General features: G+C 41.4%; 1 protein-coding gene across 10 annotated transcripts in view; it reads right to left on the bottom strand.

Moving 5' to 3' along the window:
- Nucleotides 1-17,753, bottom strand: part of DACH2 (dachshund family transcription factor 2) — a 324,778-nt gene that overhangs the window by 159,841 nt on the left and 147,184 nt on the right. The window contains exon 1 of one of the 10 annotated variants that reach the window (XM_083722205.1): nucleotides 2,276-2,298. The exons of the other annotated variants lie outside the window; for them this stretch is intronic. Within the exon in view, the coding sequence (XP_083578331.1) occupies nucleotides 2,276-2,280 (5 nt within the window). The 5' untranslated portion in view covers nucleotides 2,281-2,298. Of the gene's footprint in view, nucleotides 1-2,275; nucleotides 2,299-17,753 lie in introns of those variants that run through there. 10 annotated transcript variants of the gene reach the window in all.

The raw sequence follows: 17,753 nt of genomic DNA, 5'->3' as shown, positions 1-17,753 counted from the left end.
AAAGAATTAACATTAGATGTAGCATTTTGTAGGATTAATGGAGGGATACTGTCCCGCAGAAGCTTGATTTCCTCTGGGGGTCTAGCCCTTCATTTAGGCATAATTTAACCTGATGCTCTGCCTTTCATTTTCTGGCCTTCATTAGAGAAACTGAAATAGTATCCTATCCCCCTGAGTGCTGAGAATAAACCAACTGGAAATATATCTCAGCAGTACTTCATGTTTCTGAAACTGAAGTGGATTATCACCCAGCAACATTAACTCAGCAGCCTCCCTATAAACTTTGTGGGCTTGGCAGTTATCTAGATGAGAAGGGAAAGCATTGAATCTCTGGATGTCAATGAGATATGACACATTCCAAAGTATGTTTGCTACAAAAGGTGATAAATGAGGGAGCCAATATATTTTCCGTTAAGTTAAAAAAAATAAAAAATACTGGTAGCTATCTCATTTTTGACACTTGCTACTTATGAATTAATGCCAGACAATTTGGCAATCTCTACTGATTTGGGCAGGTTTCCACCCTATCCTCTATCCTAGGGACTCTGATTAGTAAATTACTTGTTGATCGCAGGAACCTTTTATAAGAGGAAGGGTCATAGCCCAGTGCTGAGCTTCTGTTTTACGTGTAGAAGGTCCCATCTTCAATCCCCAGCAGCTCCAGGTAGGGCTGGGAGAGACCCAGGCCTGAAACCCAGGAAAGCTGCTATCAGTCAGTGTAGACAATAGTGAGATAGAGTAACCAGTGGTCTGATACAACATAAGGCAGTTTCCTATGATTGTTTGGTTTGGCAAATTCTCGCACATCAGACACCGTCAAGTCCACAACACACTTAAGCAAAAATCTCTAAGACAGCTTCAGGTGGTGTTTCCATTAGCTATATAAAATTCATTCATCTCAACCAGGGTATTGATTGAGCCGTAGGATCCTTCTCTTCCTCTCAGGCATTTGCAGGGTATCAAGGTAATTTCTTAAGAGGCAGGCGTGTGCTGCTTTACAACAGGCATAGGCAAACTCGGCCCTCAAGATGTTTTGGGACTACAACTCCCATCATCCCCAGTGGTCACAGATGATGGGAATTGTAGTCCCAAAAGATCTGGAGGGCCGAGTTTGCCTATGCCTGCTTTACAACAATTGCTTATAAAGCACTTCCCCATCCCACCCCCAAAATATTCAAAATGTTTCTCATAATTAGCAGAGAGATTGTCCGTAAACTCTATAAGAAAATCCACAATGATCATCTCCATATTACATCTGGGGAGGGAAATACATCTCAGGAAGAAGCCCTGTTCATGAATTACTCACACTGCACATTTAAATCATATTTAAGCGACATGGCCATATGACTCCCCTAGGAACTGTAATTTGTTAAGGATGCTAGGATCTCCAGCTCTGTGAGGGTGAAACCACAGTTCCCATGATTCCTTGAGGCAAGCCATGATTGCTAAACTGGTGTAAATATGATTTAAATGAATATTGTGGATGTGACCTATCAACTTACAGCAGCAAAGTCCATAAATTAATTAAGTGCAGTGTATTCAAATACTTTTCCATTGACTTGATTTCTTTGACCCAAGCAGGAAAGTATTTACTCCCATAAATTACTTTTCATTGATTCTCAAATTTGAAAATCCAGAAATTCCTGTTCACATGAATGATGATAGCTCAATCTGGGAGCTGGGGCTCAAAGAGACCTACAATTCAAATTTAGCGACCATTGGAGGCCAGTTTCAATAGGTTTGGTTCATAAGTATATCCAAATGGAATGCAAGGAAGAGGATGTGACGCAATGAGCATTTGAAATATTCTTTGGAGCTTTATCCCTGCAAAAGGAGTACACATGTACATGCACACACACATTACTCCTCATTCTACAAGTTCTTTATCTGCATTTTGACCTCAGAACATTATTCTCTTCACTTGGGCCTTACTGCGCACATTTCCACCCTACCAAATGCAGTTAAACTCTACGTGACCTTCTGAGTGTTTAGGAAGATAAAGAAACTATGACCTCTCTGCAACCCGATTCTGTCTCCTCTCAGCATTGGCAAACTGATCACTTGTCTAACTATTGAACCACATTGTATTACTAACCAGATCAAAGGCAACAGCAGGCCAATTCAGCAGCGGGGTGGGGGTGGGGAGTCAACCATGCAAAATGGGTAATTAACATTAATCATACATGAAGTTGTTTAAGCAGATAACTAGAACCTGGTCACCATAGCAACCCTCATAAAATAGGTCTTCACGCTAATGCTCGGACTCTCTCCTTACCACATCTTGTGGGAACGCCAGGCCGCTGTCTCCTCTTGACTTTAACAAACTAAAGTGAATTACTGTTGAGGGATGACCAATGGTATAATGACATGGTGCTTAGCTGCATACCACTGAGGCTTCACCCACAGCTTTGGAGCCAGTTCGCACAATCATCAATCTTGCAATCTTCTTTGGGTGGCAGGAAGCAGGTGTGCGTACACACAAATACAGGCCCAATCTGCACTGTGCATTTAAAGGAGTATCATACAGTTTTAAATTGACATGGCTTCCCTCAAAGAATCCTGGGCACTGTAGTTAGCTAAAGGTGTTGTGAATTGTTAGGAGACTCCTGCCATTTTCCTCAGTTGGGTACAATTCCCAGAGCTCAATGGGAAAACTGATAGTGAATTGCAGCTCTGTGAAGGGAGCAGGGAACTCCTATAAACTCTCAGCACCCTTAACAAACTACAGTTCCCAGGATTCTTTTTTTTTGGGGGGGGGGAGAACCATGACTGTTTAAAGTAGTATCACAGCGCTTTAAATGTATAGTGCAGTTGGGGCAACAGACTCTTCAACCACAAGCCTGGCTTGTCTGTATGCACATATACTGTGGTACCTTGGTTCTCGAACTTAACCCATTCCAGGAGTCCGTTCGACTCCCAAAACTGTTTGAAAACCAAGGCCCAGCTTCCGATTGGTAGCAAGAGATTCCTGCACTCAAGCAGAAGCCGTGTCGGACGTTCAGCTTCTGAAAAACATTTGCAAAATTTGTTTGCCAACCAAGCCATTCTGGAACCAAGGATCCACTGTAATGGCAAACTGCCTAGGATCCACAGGCCTAAAGGCAGCTGATGTAGCTCAGGAGTAGAGAAATTCAGTGCCAAGCCTTTCCTCGGGTCTCTCCCTAGATCATGCCCTCTCTGCAAGCCACGCCTCTCACTGGCCCTGATCCACGCTTTTCTCAAGTGCTTTTGCTTGTCTGGAATGAGTCCTTTTGAGGTTCTCGCGCTGATGGCAAGGGCAGCCAAAGGAAAAAGTGGGCGGAACAGCAAATATAATTTTTACCTTTGTCCAGTAGGCTAGCTTCTACCAGCACATACCTATCTCCTCCATCTAGACAAGCAAGAAGCATTATCAGAACACAGGGACACATTCCAGCCAGGTGAAAACGTGTGTGCACATGTGTGTGTAGGGGTGAAAGGAGACCATCAAGGTGTATTCCAAGGGCCAGACAATGCCTAGAAAGTCACCCCCAGTCCTGAGGTTCCCCTGATCTCTACAGATGACAACCCCACAGTGCTCTCAATTCCCATTTCCTTTATAAAGACACCTCCTCTCCTCCTAAGAAATGAGAAGGGCATCCACAATGAGTACTTAGGAACTATGGTATAAACACTTTGGCAAAACGTCAGAGCTAGCAAGATTTTCTAAGAGGCAGGTCATAGGGAAAGGTGGAGCAGGACCCTCCTAAGAGCCTTGCTGCTTGAAGCAAAAGGCAAAGTATCTGACCTGACGTGCAGTTTAATTGGATTTCAGGTAACGTGATAGTGTTGCCAACCTAAGGTTACCAGACGCCCCCGTTTCCCGGGGACAGTCCCCGGATTTACAAATCAGTCCCCTGACTAAAACCTATCATTCCTGCTGAAGTTGAAAAGTGTCCCCAGATTCATTGAAAAAAAATCTGGTAACCTTATGCCAACCACACTTGAGGGCAACAGGTCTGTTATCAGCATATAGGGCAGGCCCCATGGCACACTGAGCTCTGTCTTGTGCCAGTGAGCTCAGAAGAAATAGTCAGGGAGCTGTTGCAGCTGCCTCTAGCGGATGATTCCACCTGAGGCAGTTACATCAATTCGCCTCATGTTGAGCCGGCCCTGGGTGGAGGCTTGAGGATGTCAGTAAGAGTTAGGATCCTATTATCACTATCAGGTTCTGATTTATTCTCAACTGATTGTGTGGCATTATCTATTCTCTGACACTCCCAGCCTATTAATAAGAGCCAGTTCCCTTGGTTGTAGTGCTTCTGATTCCAGCTAAAAATCTTTCTGGTTTAGGAAAACCAACTTAGACCTGTAATTTTATTATGTACACTAGTTTTTTAAATGGTTTGTTTTATCTATATTGTGTTAGTTTTCTTAAATCTACTCTTTTTTTTAGGTCTGTTGATTATATCTGTATGAATATTTTATATAATTTTATGTAAACCGCTTAAAGGGTTTTTTATTATTAAGTGCTATATTAATCTTTTTTCTTTATTTTTAATTTTTCCTTCATTAATTTTTAATAATTCATACAAACCATGCACAGTTTACATTGTCACAACCATCTGAAGAAACAGCATTAAAAGATTAATTCTCAAAAGGGCACCTAATATGAAATTATTAAATGCATTGCACTGTTACTTCGCTAGAATAAATATTACAAATAAATAACTATAAACACAATACTCAGTAACAATAATGAATACTTCAGCTGCAGTCCTGCTTGTTCTTCATTTAATTTAAACCTTTTGCCAGGCATATTATTTCCATTTCTTCACAGATTCATATAAATAATTCACTCCCCATACCCTAAGCAAGCAAGCAAACAAACAAACAAACAAATATGACTACTTTCCTATATAGCCTCAGCCACCTCAAATACCATCAGCCCCTTGGTCCTCATCCATGTCAACAGGATCCACTAGACTAAGATGGAGTATGAGAGAAAAACATAGATGTGGTGGTCAGGGCTCAGCCTGCGAATGCAGCGGAGCTGAGTAACCAAAGTGAGCTGGGAAAAGGACAGAGGATGGACCGAAGGAGGAGAAGGAGTCAGCAGTGAAATCCTACAAGCAGCATGAGCTGTGGAAAGAGATTAACTTGCCAGCCCTGCACAAAAACTAGCTTCCAAGCCCAGTTTTTAAAGCGCCATTAGCAACTGGCACTGGCCAAACCACCTCAGTCTGGTTATAGTCTGCCACTTCCTGCCCACCTTCTTACTTACAGGCAGGCCAGGTAAAGCCACTGACAGTCATCTTCCTTCTCTTTAGTCTCAGTGCTTCCCCTTGTAGAACTCAGCAGGGAGGAAGAAATGGCTGAAACCGGACATAGTGGTCCCTCCTGTCGTTGGCTCTTCGTCCACCTTCTGTTGGACTCTCTGCCTTTCACCTTACCAGCCCCAAAGGGCACCAACCACTGCAACTTGATATTTGTGGCCCTGCTGTGGAATATATGATGCTCCTCAGTGATCAGAGCTGCATCAACTGAGGCTGTTTCTGCTGCTGTCTGGCCTGGGCTCCCCTTTTCCGATGCTCCAATGAGCATTGAAGAAGTTTGGTGAAGCTATTTAAAATTGACTACAACGCCCCAGAGAGCTCCTGATGCGACATCATACAAAATTGTTAAGACAATTTGTTTTCCAGGATCTCCTTCTTTTGAAACAAAGCTTAGATTGCAGTCCTAAACACACTTACTTTGGAGTGAGACCCACTGAATGTATGGCATGCATAGAATTGCACTCTCAATATTTTAAATATTAAATATCCCCAAGCCAATCAGATAACGAGCGTCGTACTACTCCTGTAAGTACAGAATTCATTTGATGTACCTTATACACAGGTCTTCTCCCTTTTGATATGTTAAACCTTTTTAGTTTTGCTGAGAATTCAAAGCTGCTATAAAAAAAGTTAACGGAACCATTTGTTGGCTTATCATGCCTCTGAGTCATAGCTCTATTTTTCTGCCCCGGTAGATTCAACAGAACTTTTAAAAAGAAAAAAGAAAAAAAGACATAGCCATAATGTGGAGAAATACCCCAATGTCCAATATTCAAACATACTTTTCCTTATCTAATGTCTAACCATAAAACCACCCTTACAGCCAGATGCGTCTTTTATAGCAAGTGCTAACCTTTCAAAAAACTTAAGTAAATTATTTATGAGGGAAAGGCATTTTAAAATATGTTTGAAAGCACTATAGGAATGCGCTATTAAATGTCTTGGAAACACATGGCTCTCCTCCTAATTGCCTCTGACTGAAGTTGGGCAAAAATGGGTGTGCCAATGCATAGCTTGATGCTTTACTTCCATCTAGTCTTTGAAGTGGGACAGAAAGTATTATGCCCCTCTCAAGAGGCATCTCAGCAAGCTCAGAAGGGGTGAAATGTAGGCCCCATAGACCAGAAGAAGGCAATGTTGAGGCATCCACATGTTGAACTCTTATTCGGATCACCCCTGAACAATGGTCATGCTGGCTGGTACTGTGACTTGCAATGAAACAACATCTGGAGGCCACTATTTTGGTTATGTCTGCTCCAGACCTTTGGGATATGGGCACCTTCAGCATTTACATCAGGGACACCAGGGAATAGGTTCTGCCAACAAATGGACTATTTCAAAAACCTCTGATTTTGCACCAGAGAAGTAGCCCACTAAATTAGGCTGCAGTTTAGGTCTCGCTCAACATAATGGAATATGGCCAAAGATCTTCCAGCGAGCTTCATGGGCTGAGTGGAGATTTCAAACAAGCTCTCCCTGCTCCTCTAGCCTCTAAATCACTCTGGCTCGAAGGTAGGTGTGTGAGTGTGTGTTTGTCCATTCCCCAAAACAAACTCTTTCTCTCTCCCTCTGGCAGGAGAACAACAGGATTTAAACCCAAACCTGCTTGTGGGCTTTCCATATGCATCTGCTGGCCACTTTCAAAATAGGATGCAAGACTAGATGTGCCCATTGGTTCTTTCTTATGACCTCACACATCCAAGCTTTTTGGCTCCTCCCTTTCCTAAATTGTTTCTATCCAAGCTGGAAATTCAAATTCAAATTCAAGCTAGAAATTCAAATTCAAATTCATTTTATGAATGAATGCAATGGGCTAATTTCTTTGCCCATTGGAGTTGGGCTTTTTCATCAGGGATAGGCCTCCCAGTTTACAATCTGAAACCATGTGCTATACTTAAGAAATGTTACATACTTTATAAAATTAATATTATTTGAATCCTTTCCACACCACCTCTTCTCCAAAGTCTCGAAGCAGTACACATAATACAAGACCAGCCTAACAGTATACGGAAGAAAATGTAGCAGCAACAGGCACGGGGGGCGGGATAAGAACTAAAACTGGAAGTACACACCTGCAAAAGCCTGGCTAAATGATTATAAATTTAGGAGGTAGTAGTGGTGGTAATAATAATAATAACAATCACAATAACAATAACATAGTGAAAGTGGCAACCCTAATCCATGAAGTTGAGAGAGGAGGATTTTCCTCCCCCTTTGAAACATTAAATACATGTTTCTAATACAGCCAGCTAGTTTAGAAGCACTTTACAGGCACAAATATTTCGGCTGAAACCCATCTTCAAATCCCATTTAAAATGTAAAAACAAAAGTGCCAGGAGCTTTGAAGTATAAATAGGAGTTAGGTATATTTGAGCCTCAGTCTCTCCGAACCCCCCTTCCTGGTGTTTTTTTTATGTTTCTATTATATTTGTATGTGCATTCTATTATTGCCCTTCTTATACCAAAAAAAAAAGTAATTCCTCTGTCAGTTGCTCACACTGGATGCATTCATTTTCTTTAGACTTTCCTTGTTGGTTATTGATTTCCTGCCCCTTGAAGGGGCTTTGATTCTCTGCTCAGCAGGCCAGCCATTAGAATAAAGGTTGTTAAAACTAACAAAGAGGGGGGTTGGAAATCTAAAATTAGTTCTATCCACTTTCATCTAAGCCAAACACAAGCGACGCACTTCTGTTCCTGAGCGCAGAAATTAAAAGGAAGTATCTTTACGCCAAAGACCGGCTCATCCAGCAGTGTCATTATCCAACACTGAATGCCTATTTCCAAGCAGAAAATATGACCTTTTCCAAGGGGGCAACTGCTGCTTTTGACATATGCATGCCAGGAGCTGTTTGAAAACAAAGAAAGAAAAAGACTTCCACAGAAAAGTTAGGAGGCCTAGGAAGCTCATAAATCATCTCGATAAATAATAATTTCAGCAAATTCTCAAAGCTGGAACGTAACTTAGGAAAACTATTTTCATGAGAGGTCTGAGAGAATGAATGGACTAACTAGGAGTGTGAGCGACTCTCGTGTGAAAAGGCACTGTTGTTCTCCATTAATGGAAACACTAATCACTTAAACAGTGGGATGGGCCAACCCTCTCCTTTACCTTCACTTCTTTCTTACTGTTGCCATGATTGCGTAGCTGGCATTCATATCAGCTGACACCGCCTTAGTTAACATAAGGAGAGCCCTGCTGGTTTCTATTAAAGGCCTATCTCAGAGGCTGGGAACCACATTCCTTCTGGCAACCTTCTGAGGTCCACCTCCCCATGGTGGGTGGAGCAAGGAAGTAATTTTACCTTTGTAAATTAGACACCTTAGTTTCCTTACGAGAATGTGAATTACTCACATGCATTACTGTAAGGAAAAATGGCAGCCAGGACTCTAGTGTAAGGTTACTAGATGTCCCCGTTTCCCAGGGGCAGTCCCCGGATTTACAAATCATTTCCCATACAAAATCCATTGAAGTTGATAAGTGTCCCCGGATTCACTGAAAAAAATCTGGTCACCTTACTCTAGTGCCAACTGTCAATGAATCTAGCAGAGAAGGTTTCTGGGTCAACAGCAGATTGGGTGGGAGAAATGGAAACAAAACAGAATACTTTTGATTCATGACTGTGTGAATCACAGGAAAGATACCTCTGAAACTTTCAAGGGTGTTATATAGGAGCTGCAGCAGTAGACCATTTAAATCCACGCTAGTAAATCTCTGCTCCATGAGATTGTTTGTGGCTACAGCTCTTCAGTGGACAGAAAACACGGACATCGGAAATACATGAACACAATAGTATTACGGCCACAGGCAATAAATATAGTTGACCACCAGCTAAAGTTGAATAAGGCAAGCGAAACCTGAGCAATCATCAGTAACTCCTCCCTTACATAATTATTTGCATGTACATCCTTGGATTAAAAATATGTTTGGTTGCTTCAAAAGCTTATCATAGCCACCTAGAGTTGCAAACAGCCAAGAAACTCTAGCAAAAAGATACCCACATGCATATTGTTGTGCACACCCCACTCTCTAATTAGTGAGAGACTTCAGCCAGTGCTTACCCAGCATTTGGTTTCCATGGAATGAAGGTCACTGAAGACTATGGTGTCTTCAGGGTATATGGTTTCATTTACACATACAGTATATATACAACCTGAACGTAAGATGGAAGGGCTCATAGCATTAACATCCCAACAGATCTTGCTTCCCAATTAGATTTCTAGGGGAGTCCCCAAAGCTATTGCTTTGGATTCCGCCCAGAGAGCAAAATTAAGCCTCTCTGTCTTTTACAACTCCCAGCTTCACACAAGACTAAAATAAAGACTAGCTCCACAGCCTATTACTCTCCTACCCCCTGGGATGCTATGGCATGGCATCCAGCCAGGTAAGAGAGGAGGACGCTTACCCCCTGCCTCCTGAAAAAGCATTATACCAGTTGTGTCTATGGCAAACATCTATTCTTGAGGAACTCTTTAGACATGTAAATGGAATGCTTACTGGCCCCACTAGGGCCATTAACTTAACAGAGAGATGGGCTTGACCACTTTAGCTGTCCCTTTTACTACAAACAACAATCTTGGAGATACAAAATCACAGACCCTAATATATCATCCAAAACACACACACCCAATCCGATAACAAGATAGATAGATGATAGATGATGATAGATAGATGATAGATAGATAGATAGATGATAAATAGATGATATAGATAGATGATAGATAGATAGATAGATAGATAGATAGATAGATAGATAGATGATAGATAGATAGATAGATAGATAGATGATAGATAGATAGATAGATAGATAGATAGATAGATAGATAGATAGATAGATGATAGATAGATGATAGACAGACACCCCAATTTACTATGGGCAGGGATCAGAATATAACCACTGTCCTTGCCAAATAGATGTTTTTGAAATGTATGCAGTTAGTAAAACTGAGCTCAAACCAGAACATTAATCAGTTTGTGGGACTGGGATGGTTTGGGACAGCAGAGAAGCAAATCACATATGTATTCTAGGGATGAGGAGCCTGTACCCTGCAAGGATTACTGGGCTGGGGCTGATAGGAGTTGGAATCCAGCAACATCTGGGAGGTCCCAGGCTCCTTAACACTGATATAGTGTGTGTCTATATTGTAAAAGGAGAATTAGTAAACATTTACAGGACAGATCCCTCCCACCCACCTTTCTACAAATGTTTTCCTTCAAATGTCTTGTTTAAATATTAAGTATATACCATTTGTCCCTGAGATCTGAAAAGGTCACCCAGACAAGTTCAGTTTGAAAACCAAGGGAAGGGTCAGAATGAGTAACAGTTTTTGCCTTATGTCTCATTTACATTCACTTACAGGGAAATCAATCAATTTCGGGGTCCTCCACAGTAAAGAGCTGAAGAATCCTCTTTTTGTCAACCTCTGAGAGAAGGTCCATTTGTTTTGTATTCTAATCCTTTCCCTCTGTACGATTAGTGGCTGTTATTTAAGTTAAACTATTCATTTTGCCTTCAGATATGCGATGTATTACAAGCTGCTTTTCAATTAATCTTAGCCCTTGAAGACTGCAGACTCTCTGACAGCTTCCTCAGGAATCTCACGGTTATGTGAACATTTCACAAAAATTACTCTTCATAACTGCACACATTATAATTTACACATTAAACGCAGCAGGTTTTCACCTTAGGCCTCTTGCCAAGAATAACCTCCCCCACCCCCACTTCCTTGAAATTTGCTCTCCTTTGATAAAATGATAATTATGAATGTGCAACTAGCAACAAAAATAAGGGTTTTTGGAAAGCATTTAGAATAACATTTTCTCACTTACTACCTAAAAACTAACATCACATCAGTTAGTGTGAGGGGGGTCGGGCAGCAGCAATACATCACCACCCTTAAGACTGTCATGTAAAATAGAAAGGGCAAGAGATACATGATAGATAGATAAATGATAGATAGATGATAGATAGATAGATAGATAGATAGATAGATAGATAGATAGATAGATGATAGATAGATAGATGATAGATGATAGATAGATAGATAGATAGATAGATAGATAGATAGATAGATGATAGATAGATGATGATAGATAGATATAGATAGATAGATAGATAGATAGATAGATAGATAGATAGATAGATGATAGATGATAGATAGATGATAGATAGATAGATAGATAGATAGATAGATAGATAGATAGATAGATGATAGATAGATAGATGATAGATAGATAGATGATAGAGATAGATGATAGATAGACAGATGATAGATAGATAGATAGATAGATGATAGATAGATAGATAGATAGATAGATGATCGATAGATAGATAGATAGATTGATAGATAGATAGATAGATAGATAGAGATAGATAGATAGATGATAGATAGATAGATGATAAGATAGATGATAGATGATAGATGATAGATAGATAGATAGATAGATAGATAGATAGATAGATAGATGATAGATAGATAGATGATAGATAGATAGATAGATATAGATAGATATAGATAGATAGATAGATAGATAGATAGATAGATGATAGATAGATGATAGATAGATGATAGATAGATAGATATAGATAGATAGATAGATAGATAGATAGATAGATGATAGATAGATAGATAGAGATAGATAGATAGATATAGATAGATGATAGATAGATGATAGATAGATAGATGATAGATAGATAGATAGATAGATAGATGATAGATAGATAGATAGATAGATAGATAGATAGATAGATAGATAGAGGTAGCCAACTTGAATAAAATATGGCGGCACAGGTAAGCCCAACCCCGCATAATTGATCACATGACACACTCAAACCATTTGAATGGCAATGCCCACCAACTTTGGGGGGGCCCAGCCCCCTCAAATATTTTATTAGTGTGTGTGTGTGAAATGACTTCAACCTCTAGCAATCGGCTCCTATGGATGAATAGACAGACAGACAGACATTATATAGCCACTCCATAATGTAAGGTCACAAAAACAAGCATAACAATTAAAGTACAATGTGAAACTTTTTTTTTAATTACTACTACTACTACTACTACTACTACTACTACTACTACTTCTTTAAAAGTACTTGAAGCACATATTTTTAAAATGAAGAGTGGCAGCCCACAATTTATTTTAAAGGCCAGGGTGAACAAAATAAGTTCTTCACCTGGCAGAAAGATGGCACTGGGCCACCTCTACAGCATGTCCATTTCTTAAGCAGGTTGCCACGTTCAACCACTGGAAACTGCCGTTCACAAAATCAAGCCCTCAGTCCACCTAGCTTAGAACTATAGACACTTACGGGCAGTAGCTCTTCAGGATATGAGGCAGGAATTCTTCCCAGTCCTACTTGGGTATTCAGGTATTGAATATGGAATTTTCTGCATGCAAGGCCTGCTCTCAGCCACAGCACTCCCTTGAAAGGCCCTCTCACTCCTGCCTACCCACCTCACTTCGTTTGTCTGGGACATATTAGTACTTAGCATCAACTAATATAAATATTATTAAGACTTGGCATCGCCTTGGTGTATGTTACACATGTGACAAATGCTGAACAAAAGTTCAGCATTACATGAGCTATCCTCAGGCTTATGTGTTTCTCACCTCATACACGCAGATTCAGCGGCTTGGTTCAGATGGGATGAGAAGTCGTGGGTGGTATTCAAAGCAGCACTAGCAGAATTCCCCTGGTGCAGTGGCACTTCCATTTCTTCTCCCCTTGTGCTCCCCCAAAATCTTTTCCGGTGGGTTCTCCCAACCTTCTGGAACTGATTTTGAGGGTATGCAGAGGAGGGGCTGCAGGGGAGAGAGGGTGGGAATTCCATTCTGCTAGTGGACTTCCATTGTGCAATCAGAATGCTAGTGTTGGATATTTACTCCCCATGCCTTTCCTCCTTGATAATGAGCCACAGCGTGTTCCATGTCAGATTCCCGCTCTGATCTCACATTCATGAAGAAAATCAAGCACATTCACTTCTGACTTTAAATTAACTATAGTTTCCTGTAGTTAGGTTGAAATTTCTGGCTTCTTCTCACAAAGTGTACTTTGAACAAAGCACCAAATCAGATTTCAAATGCTTGTCTTCTCATAGGTGCGAAAGAAAGATGCACACATGCCCAAGGTTCATTCTTCCAATGGAATTTCATGGTTTCTCGCTATATCTGAACCAAGCCAATGAATTATTTCCTGTTTAGCGCAGACCATAGTTTGCCATTGCACCAAACCAGTGCTCTGTGCATTTTGCACTCGCACTTCAACCCAGATTGTGGCTTGCAGGAATAGGACAAAGCGTTGTTTGCCAGTGTGGATGCAAGGGTAAACTATGATTTGTACTAAAGAATGTGTGTGAGAACCTAGCACATTCCTGACCTGACACACCATGATCTGGAAGCATGTTATATCTGAACCACACCCATTTTCTGTTAAACCTATCACAACCTTGCAGAATAACACAAATATTACTATCCCAAAGAGTAAAAGACAGCCACTTGTCTAAGGCTAGCAAGTAAATTGATATGTCAGTTGAGTTTAGAGACCAGGATGTTCTCTCACCCCTCTTTCTCTTAGCTACTATGCTAAAAAAGCTGTTGACATCTCAGATTTTCCTAACATTACATATGCACAAACAATATTTTATATAAAAGCACAAGAAAGCTGCAATGATTATCCATCGATTTCCGTTAGCAAAGCGTAATAGAAAGTCCACGTGCAAAACAGTTATCCAAATACACACACACACAAACACGCACACACACACTCAGCTCCAACAGCACCACACATTGCTGTACCGGAAATAAGTAACACACTCTGTTTTTAATGTTACCACTTAAGGCTGCATAGTCTAATCTACAAGCCTCTTCCTCTACAAATACAGGTGTTTCCCTTTCACTAATTGAATGTGACCATTGAGGAATTGTTGATATGCTGAAAGCAGCATGTAATCCCTTTCAGTCAAAGGCTGTGTTTCCATGAAAGTCACAGGGCGGGGGGCGGGGGGAGAACACAGACTTTCCACAAAGCACTTAGAAAGTGTCAACAAATAGCTACAGCAATCTCAATTTGGTTAAAGTGGGGAAATAGTTGTTGATCTGCTAATTAGTGGGTGGGAATGTTCTTTTTTATTATCTGAGTATAGTTAATCTTGTTTGCTATTATTTTCTATGGTGAGTGTTGTTGTTTTCATCATAAATGTTATGTTTGGTAATATATTAATATATTATAAGACACATCCCTCCCCCCCCCCCTTTATGGTATTGTGTGTGTATTACTGTAAGTCACTCGGAGACTTTAAGGTGACAAGCAAGTAATACGTACGTACGTACGTACGTTAGTTAGTTAGTTAAATAAATAAACTTTTCTCTATGTACTTTCTCCATGCCATGTTTTATTTTATAAACGTCTATCACCTCACCTCTTACTCAACTTTTCTCTAAGCTAAAAACATGCAACATTCTTCTTAGGAAAACTAGTCATTGCAGAAGGCAGCATTCTGAGTAATCCAGCACCTGCTGAATGGCAACTTAATGTGTGAACTCGTAGCATATACAGTGGTACCTCGGTTTTCAAAAGTAATCCATTCCAGAAGAACATTCGAGTTCTGAAAAATTAAAAAACCGAAAACTCAGCTAGGCCTCACAACCTTGCACTCAGCAAAAACCGTGTGGCATGTTCGACTTCAGAGACGCATTCGAAAACGGAAGCACTTACTTCCAGGTTTACGGCATTTGAGAACCGAAATATTCGTCAATGGAGACGTTCAAAAACCGAGGTACCATTGTAAGAGACTTCCACTTCAGGAGATCTGGAGTGATAGGAAGGTACTAACTCTTTAGTGCTTTACTGGTGATGACTGCAGCATATAGCCTTGACTCACCAGTGCAAATCAGGCAATTGTTATTTCTGCCCGCAGTGCCTTCTCCTCTTCGCTCCCCCTCCCTCCCATCGCCTCCTTCGTTTATGATCAGAAGGTGGCATGAAGAGTGAAGACAAGCTTTTCCGCTTTGCTGAAATATTCTCCAGGCTTTGATCGAGTTCCCAAACCCTCTGCAACTGCGCCCTCAGAACACTCAGCTTCTGTGTAATTGCAACATGTAGTTTGCCAACGCATGACATGCTTCGGGATTGACTGACAGCTCTTGCATTCCCAGGGTGGCCCTAGCCAATAATGAGGCATGTAGGATTGGGAAGCATTTCTAAAAAACATGAGCATGCAAATGGCAATGGTGATGCCAAGAACGTAATTATCAATGTTATTTTAAGTTACCCCCACATGAGGCAGGCACAGTCATTCTCGTGTAAAGATCCCCAAACAGCTGCAGCCATATGTGATTCACCAAAGAGTGAAAATATTCACATTTTAAATATTTCAGGGGTATGTGTGTTTTATTTATTAAGAGGATTTACATCCCACATTTCAACTGCTGTTAACAATATTGTTGCAGGCTGCCTGGAAAAGAGTTAAGAGACTACTCAGAGATAGCACTCTGAAAGTCATGCAGAAGCCTTTGGAACAAACTGTTAATAATGGTGAAGAAGAAGATGATGATGATAGAAACCAATAAATTCAATTTCATACACACACAAGCAAAAGTCAATAAATGCTTAATTCTACAACCTGTATATGCAAAACTGGAGAAATTACCTTACAATTTTCTCCCCCCCCCCCCCCCCCGTGCTTTCTGCTTCAGAAAAGCACACAAACACACTTCAAAACCCTGCCTGGTAAATATTGGAAGTGGCTCATACTTTTTAAAGAAACTGCTCACACTCTTGAGGGCTAGAGTCTTTTGCTTTTAAACCAAATGAAACCTGAGGTTCTCAGAATGCTGACTTCGATAACAAAACTCAAAAAATTGCAACAAGATACTGCAATTTAAGAACAGAATATGCTCGACCCCTGATAGTAGATGTTGGGAGCCCAATTTCACATCTGACCACTGAATGGGTGAACTATATACATTTTTACAGCACTAAATTGTTCCTCCTTCTTTCCCTACTCTCACATTCCCTCTGAACTTGCTTTGTCCTCAAAAATTTGTACCACTGGATTCGGAGATGGTTGGTGGAGCCCACTGGGACTGGTGAGGCAGAAGGTTTGGAGTAAGGTTACCAGATTTTTTTCAATGAATCCGGGGACACTTTTCAATTTCCTACTAAATAGATGGATTTTGTCAGGGGACTGATTTGTAAAACCAGGGACTGTCCCCGGGAAATGGGGACATCTGGTAACCTTAGTCTGGAGTCCAACAACAGGTGAAGCCATAGCCAATGACAGTCAGAGTCAACTCATTCTAGCTTCATCCTCATCTTTCTCCCTACAAGGGCAAAACTAAGACCAAGGAGGAGGAAGCTGGTTGTAAGCAAGAAACCAAGCAGGTGGGGGCTGGCTGAGGACAGATTGAAGTTGGTGGGACAGTGACCCATTCAGCTTAATGGAGCATCGTCTATTGGTTGGATTGTTGAAAGGTTTGTTGTGGATTATCGTATTATTTTTATGTTTGAGCTGAGAGGAAATCCACCACTCCAACCCTTCCACAGTACTAATTAGTAGTAGCAGCAGCAGCACTACTACTACTAGTAGTAGTAATAGTAGTAAAAACATGCAAGGTGGGGCTGGGAGGGTTTGCCAGTGACATAGAGTAAGGATTGGGAATCAACTACATGCAGGGCTGTCTTAAGCATATGCGGCGCCAGGGTGCAAAGATCCGCCCGGCACCCCTTCCCCCAGGTTGCCCAGTCCCAGGTATGCAGGAGGATGGAGCCGGCCGGCTGCCTCAGCATCTCGATGGCTTGGTCGCCCCTGAACTCACGGCGCAGAGCCATCTGCAGCATAAGAGCCCGCCATGGTGCTCTGACCGATGGGCGTGCTCTTCCCCAGACTCAACTCTCAGACCCCGGACTCTCGGCCTGGCGCCCCTGAGAGCCTGGCGCCTGGGTGCCCTGCACCCCTAGCGCCTATGGGTAAGAGAGCCCTGGCTACATGATGGCTCTAAGATCATGAGGTGTGTTCTATTAAATAATAGTGATACGGCCACTTGCTTGCCTGGATGTAGAGAGGTGTAGGCAGATACATCTAGCTTTTACAAGGCTGGGACTGCACAAAAGGAAGAATCACATCTGTGGCTGCACTGGCTTTTGCCTCCAAACTCCAATCATTTCCAGCTTTGGCTCAACCCACAACTGGTACGTAGAGGGTCCATGAGGAAATATGTCCCTCAGGCTAAAAAGAAATCATCACCCCGGTACAGAGAAAATCAAGGAAGATAAGAACATAAGAAGAGTCTGCTACATTAGGCCAATGGCTTATCCAGTTCAGCATCCTGTCCTCACAGTGGTCAATCACATGCCTATGAGAAACCAGCAAGCAGGATTCAAGTACAAGAGCACTTTCCCCTCTTGTGGTTTCCAGCAACTAGCAGCTTGTTCTGTTCCTAATTGGACCCACGCCCTC

The sequence above is a fragment of the Podarcis gaigeae genome (assembly GCF_964106915.1).
Source record: "Podarcis gaigeae genome assembly, chromosome: Z".
In the NCBI taxonomy this organism is placed as follows: domain Eukaryota; kingdom Metazoa; phylum Chordata; class Lepidosauria; order Squamata; family Lacertidae; genus Podarcis; species Podarcis gaigeae.
This window is presented reverse-complemented; position numbering and strand designations above follow the sequence as displayed.